General features: G+C 55.6%; 4 protein-coding genes across 8 annotated transcripts; 2 read left to right on the forward strand and 2 right to left on the reverse strand.

The window, feature by feature from the left end:
- Window positions 1-187: 187 nt before the first annotated feature.
- Window positions 188-671, reverse strand: KVP18_001902 (uncharacterized protein; the record flags this gene model as incomplete). Of its 2 annotated transcripts, XM_067952371.1 has the most annotated exons (2): window positions 188-239; window positions 268-671. In XM_067952371.1, 2 exons carry the CDS (start codon window positions 669-671, stop codon window positions 188-190), a joined length of 456 nt encoding a protein of 151 aa, XP_067813072.1. The 2 variants fall into 2 exon arrangements, with proteins under 2 accessions (XP_067813072.1, XP_067813073.1); XM_067952372.1 differs by lacking the exon at window positions 188-239 and having other exon boundaries at window positions 264-671.
- Window positions 672-1,034: 363 nt separating this feature from the next.
- On the forward strand, window positions 1,035-3,773 carry KVP18_001900 (uncharacterized protein; the record flags this gene model as incomplete). Of its 4 annotated transcripts, XM_067952369.1 has the most annotated exons (6): window positions 1,035-1,720; window positions 1,769-1,841; window positions 1,870-2,377; window positions 2,404-3,069; window positions 3,096-3,241; window positions 3,267-3,773. In XM_067952369.1, 6 exons carry the CDS (start codon window positions 1,035-1,037, stop codon window positions 3,771-3,773), a joined length of 2,586 nt encoding a protein of 861 aa, XP_067813070.1. The 4 variants fall into 4 exon arrangements, with proteins under 4 accessions (XP_067813070.1, XP_067813067.1, XP_067813069.1 ...); XM_067952366.1 differs by lacking the exons at window positions 1,769-1,841; window positions 1,870-2,377; window positions 2,404-3,069; window positions 3,096-3,241; window positions 3,267-3,773 and having other exon boundaries at window positions 1,035-1,721; XM_067952368.1 differs by lacking the exons at window positions 1,035-1,720; window positions 1,769-1,841; window positions 1,870-2,377; window positions 3,267-3,773 and having other exon boundaries at window positions 2,598-3,188.
- A 99-nt stretch (window positions 3,774-3,872) lies between these two features.
- KVP18_001903 (uncharacterized protein) lies at window positions 3,873-5,000 on the forward strand (the record flags this gene model as incomplete). The annotated part of the gene is made up of 1 exon (XM_067952373.1): window positions 3,873-5,000. The coding sequence occupies one exon, from the start codon at window positions 3,873-3,875 to the stop codon at window positions 4,998-5,000; it is 1,128 nt and encodes a 375-aa protein (XP_067813074.1).
- A 5-nt stretch (window positions 5,001-5,005) lies between these two features.
- KVP18_001901 (uncharacterized protein) lies at window positions 5,006-6,409 on the reverse strand (the record flags this gene model as incomplete). The annotated part of the gene is made up of 1 exon (XM_067952370.1): window positions 5,006-6,409. The coding sequence occupies one exon, from the start codon at window positions 6,407-6,409 to the stop codon at window positions 5,006-5,008; it is 1,404 nt and encodes a 467-aa protein (XP_067813071.1).
- Between the last annotated feature and the right edge of the window lie 23 nt (window positions 6,410-6,432).

Genomic DNA, 6,432 nt, shown 5'->3' on the forward strand with positions numbered 1-6,432 from the left:
ACAACAGTCGCGTTGCTGAGAACATACTGCTGAATGCTGCAGAACTCACCTCCGCGGCGAATCTCAGGAAAGCCGGTATCAGCCACGCAGACTTCGAATGTGAGGTTGGGTCTGTGCATTTCACTCCAAAAAGCATCGAGCGCCTATGACTCGTGTTTCTAAACTCTGCGATGTCCCTCATCATCACTCATGAATCTGAGCTCGACTCGCTATCGCTATCGTCCCCGAAGAATAATCCGCTGCGTGCACCGTGCTGCTTGGCCTCACCTTGCAGCCGACTTTCGGCTTCGCTTTTCCTCCGGTTCGGGCGCCGCCGCCGGCACCGCGTCCTGCGCCCCTGGCGCCGCTTCGGCGTCTGGAGCCGCTTCGGCCTCTGGTGCCGGCAAAGTGACAGACCGCATGTTTACGGTTGACGGGAAGCAACCGTGTGCCTGCGCGAAGCATTCGATGTGGTACTCACCAGGCCCCGTAAGGTAGGGCATTCTGGCCTTATCGTACCCTTGCCATTGGTTCTTGTTGATGCGGCAGTAGCAAACTGCGTTCTCTGTGAGAGATTCCAGCTTGATGTAGGAAATCGCTGCAGATTTCTCATCAGGGATGAACTCGATGGTGGGAGCGACAGTGTGCTCAATATCTGCATGGTGTAGACTGGCACGCGTGAGCGACTGCATGTCTGGACATGGGAAGAAGAATCCAGGAACACAGAACCCGTCAAGCCCAGTGGGATCATTGTATTCTGGAGGTGCTTGCGTGTGCGATGCTAAACGACGGCTGTAGCCCACCAAAGTCGAGAGCTTCAACGGGGCTGTGCAACATATCCCTGAATCTCACGGTTAGCTCTGCTTTGGTCGATTTTGTAGAAGAGTCTCTCACACTCATGAACTAACAAATCAGCGCGATCTCGCCAACGCCGAAGAATTCGAAGGCGTTCAGCGAGAGAGAGGCTTTCCTCTGCAGCCGCAGCCGCGGCTACTTCGTGAGCTGAACCTCCGACGGCTTTGACGACGGGCAGCAACACAGCCATATTATCGAATATGGCCAAGCGCTCCAGAGACACCTCCGAAAAGCTCGACAGAGCTGACCTGAAGGCCCTCCTTGCAGAGGAACAAAGGATAAAGCAAGAGGAGAGCGAGCAGCAACGAGTAGAGATCGATGACATCGTACGTGAGATCCAGGGCTTGGTGCCCGCTGTGGACTCCGTTCCGCCAACGTTCCCGAATGTGAAGCAGCTGGAGGATCTCATGGAGCATCACCCTGACTTGGAGTACAGCGATGATGGCACTCGAGTGAAGGTAAGATCTACAGGTCATGAAATGCCTCTGGTCTTTAAGACCGTCAAAGCTTACCTCTGCGGGCACGCCTACCGTCGGAAGTACATATCCTGTCAGATGCCAGAGAAGTTTGACTTCGACTCGCTTAAGCCGTTTGTGGTTCCGCACTCCAAGAAAAACAATTGTCTCGTCTCCGTCCTCACAGGTCACAAGCTCAACCGAACTCTCAAAGACGTTGCGGCCGAATTTGCTGGCCGTAGGTTCGAAAATGCGCTCAGAGAGCACGTGACCAATCAGCTGGCCGCAGAGGCCACTCAACTCCGGAAGCGTCGAAAGAAGAGCAACCCCAAGAAGGAGTCGGAGTCAGAGTCAGAGGCTGGTGTGGACTTCGAAGCGTTGATGGACAATGACGCCGAGGAAGCGTCTGAAGAGTCGGAAGCGTCTGAATAGTAAGCATGTCGCAAATTTGTGCAAATGTCTTCGCCACATCGTCCTAGTGAGGACCTCGCCGTGCAGATCGACACCAAGCTGCTCTCATGCTGCATCGCAGGATTGCCTTATCACATTGAGGTGACACACAGGTAGTCTGTTGACATAGATAGATGTTGGATGCAACCAGCCAGTCGAGTGCTCTGTCTGGGCCCAATTTGTCGGCATCCAAACGTTCGCAGAAGATCTGGCCGCCCGGGATCGGGCCTCGGGCAGGCCCGTCAAGGAATCGTTGGAACGTTTCATAGCGGATGCTACGACTTTCACTGCGAGTTTCGGAACTTCCGATGTGACGCCTTCACAGTGTGAGGGCAGCCAAGACCCACCAACGAGCAACGCTAGGAAGGCGTCCATTGTGGCGGATCGCAGCCGCAGCTTTCTGCGCGGATGGCGTAGCTCCGGTATTTTTTCGTCGGAGGCTAAGGAGGTGGGGACTCCGAGGACTGTGAAGATGCCAGAGGTCTTTTTAACGCCTCCATCGACCCATGCATTCGGCTCGGCACCCTGGAAAGCACTTGCGCCTCCATTTCCGCCAGACCACGCGTGGCACGAGGTCTTCCTCTGCACCGAGCGCTTCCCCGTAAAAGCAGTTTGCGACCTGACCCGGCCTTCCATGAGTGGGAATGCTATCGTCCGCACACAGACTACATTACATTTTCCCTACCTGCAGACACACCCTCCTCGTTTGAAGACGGCTGTGTTTCAGTTGAGTACTATCTTATAGTCGGAGTCGACTTCGCCTGCAATCCCACCACTCCCCTGGCGTGTCGGATACCGGGCCGACAACGCGTGCGCCTGCCCGAACCACGAGTGGTTGACAGGGTGACTATGGTTCGCATGGTGAAGGTGGTGGTGTCGAGTGTGCCGAACCTCCATCTCATGGAGTCGGTTAACAACGTCGAGGTGCAAGGCAGGTGGAACCGGTGGAACCTGCGCGAGCACGTCGCCATATCCAGCCGCTCGCGTCCTGCGGAGTTCACACCGTGCGACTCCATGGCGGAAACTCCTGCCGTAGTGCAGCTTTCCTCGGCACTTTTGCACCCGGAAGGGAGTGCCTTGGCGGTGGCCAGACAAAGAGGCTACCCAGTTTTCGACTTCGAGCCCCGCGTAGTAAATCCATTGGAGGCGCCGCCGTTGGGTATTCGCAAAGAGCTATCCACGCTGCTTAACAATCCCAAGGGCTTCAGCCTCGTCTCACCAGAGGCGGTGACCCTGGCGCAGCAGGCCCTGAAGGAGCTGTTGCCTGATGTTGGCTCCGAAGCGGATTTTGAGGTGGAGGAGGTGGTGGAAACGGAACTACCTAGACTGCGTGGGCGATTTGGGAGGCCGACACAGACACCTACCGGATTACGATGGACAACCTGCACCTGGCTAAACTCTTTCTTCGCTCGCCCGTCTTACATTTGGCGCCTGAGCAGCAGCGCCTAATCGCCGACATCGGCGCGTCTGGGTGTCTAGTTCCCCGTGGATCCTCAATTGACGTAGGCCTCAGGTAGTGCCATTCAGCAGTTGCTTTTCGACTTTACCGACGCCACAGCGGCGACTTTGGAGATAGAGGCCCTTCTAGAACGCACAGTCTATCCGTTACCATTCGGCTCGCACAATTCGAAGCCGCAAACCTCCACCGTGTATCAATGGGGCACTCCTGCTGTCGTGCTCAACCACAAGTCCAAGGTTCTTTCCCTTGAAATGCCAGCTCACATCTCTCCGTCCATAATATCCAAGCAACTGTTTTTGGCTTACAACTTGTACTTAACGTTTCACGTCGTGGAGGCTGACAACGAGAAGAAGCCAGCAAGGTTAGTTCCGATACCACCTCCCTTGGAGGTAGTGCAGGGACTCCCCCCAGCTGAAAGAGGATGGTCCCTCTCATTGGCGGAGAGGAAGACTCTCCCTATCCGGTGGCGACTTCCCTTGGTCATTTTCCCACAGAGTGGCGATTTGCAACAGGACTCGCTCTATAGCGACACCAACATGTGGATCTTTAATAAACGCGTGGACAATTGCTCATGAGCGGCAGCAGGATCTGTATATGTGGATCTTTAATAAACGCCCGCGCATGCGCGTACAATTACTCATGAGCAGCGGAATCTGTGATGTGCACAATTCGCAATGTGGCTGAATGTGTGGGTCCTTTTGCTAACGGTCAGTTTGAGCGCTGACTGTGAGCAGCGAGGCTGTAAAAAGTTCCACAGGAGCGGCTCAGCGGATTTTGACACCGTGACCGCTCAAGTCACGTACTGCTCGGAGTGTAAAGGCCGACCGACGGTGGAGGTCCCCTCGAAGGTCACCCAGCACTACAAGGAAATTCTGAGGATGACATCCCCGCTAGTGTGGGATGATGACAGACAGGCGCACATCCTAAGTCCCAACACCTTTGACAACAAGGCCGGATTATCTTTGCTCGACCTGTGCGCGTCAGAGCAGACCAACAACGGTATGGTCCTCACTGAACTCCGCATGATTGCCGAGGTGAAAGGCAAAGCGAAAAGCACTGTGCCGGTGATGAACCCTCTGTTCTTCGACGAGACGATGTCACCAGCGGCTGCCCACTCCGTCGCAACTATCCAGTGGAACCGTATCCGTCGTGTAGCAGGCGATCTCACGCCTGGTAAACTGATCGAGTCCGTGGTTGGACGGTTGGGAACGCACCAGCATACGACTAAGGTCTCCGACAACTCGCCCAAGACAGGCTTCGACGTGATCTTCAGGCCGAAGCACCCTGTGCGTCGGCCTCATTCTGCTGCCTACCTGTTCGGGCCAGGCATGAGTCGTGCACCATTCATATTCAGTTGCCCAAACAGGCTGCTGTCCTGCTCCAGCGACTCACACGAAGCCGTCTTGGTCTTCTTGTGCCGGGCAGCTGGGGTCACAGACGACATGGTGAGCAAGCCCCCTGTCGAGCAACCGAAGCGCCAGCGAAAAAGCAGTCGTCGAAGGAGCACCCGGCGCATTCTGCTCCCAAACAACGAGGCCGTCGCGGTAGCCTCCACATGGGAGAAGGACGAGTTCGAGGCGATGTTAAAAACTCTCGCCCATTCGCTCGGTGTGGGGAGCCCTCAGTATCGATGGACGCTGACGCATCTACTGCGGAGAGCTCAGAACTACCTACTGGCCCAGATGCGAGACACCAACGATGGAAAGATGTGTTCCATTCGACTCTACCAACAGCTGACAACTGTCCTTGGCCAGGCTGACGACACTCTGCAGGTGGTTGATACTATCATTCAACAAAAGTAACCGCGTCACTGGCCTCGCCCCATAGATTTCCCACCGCGTACGATCTCATCAACCAGCAGTAGCTGTTGTGCCAGAGTAGGGGCAATAGACAGCAGCTGTCGTTTGACGCAGTAGTTGTCGTAAATGCCTTCTACCGTCGCGTCGAGCGTGCCACCGGTCTCCACGTCAAGGCCTGCGGTGCTGTCGCCCTGCTCATGCTTCTCCAGAAGGGTGAGGATGGTGTCCTGGATGTCAAAGCCGCTGTTCAGGGCCAGCGTCTTGGGGATGATCAGCAACGCGTCTGAGAATGCACGCACACCGTACTTCTTCTTGCCTTGAACCTCTTTTCTCGCGTATTCTTGAAGGATCACGTGGGCAGCAGCCTCGAAGGCGCCTGCGCCGCAGACAACGGTCTTGTCAGAGATCGCATTGTTGACCGCCCTCAATCCATCACGCACTGCATCCTTAATCTGTGCAATGGCGTGATCGGACGACCCCCTAATGAGGATGCAGCAGCTCTTAGGATTCCTCACGCCGTCTAAGAACGTGAATTTGTCTTCACCGTGCTGCTCCTCCCATACATTCTCCGCAAACCCGAGCACCGAGGCAGCCAGGTCCTCCACACTGTTGACGGCCTCTCCGCCACAACACAGAGCCAGCCGCTCCATATTGCGACGCTTCACCCTCCGCAGCGCCAAAATGCCGTTCTTTGCAAACATGTCCAGGCTGCCGGGGTCGATGCCCTTCATGTTCAACACACAAAAGCTCTCTCCTTTCATGCAGACCTGCTCCTTGAGATCCAAGATCTTCTGAACCTTCTGTTCCACAAATTTCCTCTCAGCGTGGACCATACGATCCCTCTGCTCCGCGGACGAGTAGAAGAAGCCGGAGTTTACTTCTGTTTTCTCGTACTCCAACGACACGTTACAGGTCAGAATGTGGCACCTGGACAATCGTTTCGGCATTGCGGCATGGCGGCCTCCATGATCCATCACCATGCCTCTCACCAGCTCGGTGTCGTTAATCAGCTTCTCCTTGATATGCATCACCTCAACCATGTGCAGGTCAATAGGCTCCCCTTCTCTTTGGACCAGGTTAACGGCATCGACGCAAATGCCAGTCAGGTGGTCCGCCATATCGGGTTCCAGTTTAGTGCGTAGAGACGACCGGGCCACACAAGTGAGCATCTCGCGATCAGTGTTGTCGATCTTACGCGCCGAAGAGTCCAGTATCTCGCGTGTCCTCTGCCTAGCTAGGTCGATCCCGTCGCATAAAATACGCGGATGCACGCCCTCCTTTACATAGCGCTGGCACTGTTTCAGTAGCTCGCCGATGATCAGCACGTTGCTCGTGGTGCCGTCGCCGGTGATGTTGTCCTGGGCGACAGACGCTCTCGCGATCATGCTGGCGGTGGGATGGCGAATGTGCATCTCGTGAAGCAGAACGTTGCCGT

The sequence above is a fragment of a genome (genome assembly GCF_019968955.1).
Source record: "MAG: Porospora cf. gigantea A chromosome Unknown PgA_NODE_1327_length_6432_cov_382.9, whole genome shotgun sequence".
Classification (NCBI taxonomy): Eukaryota; Apicomplexa; class Conoidasida; order Eugregarinorida; family Porosporidae; genus Porospora; species Porospora cf. gigantea A.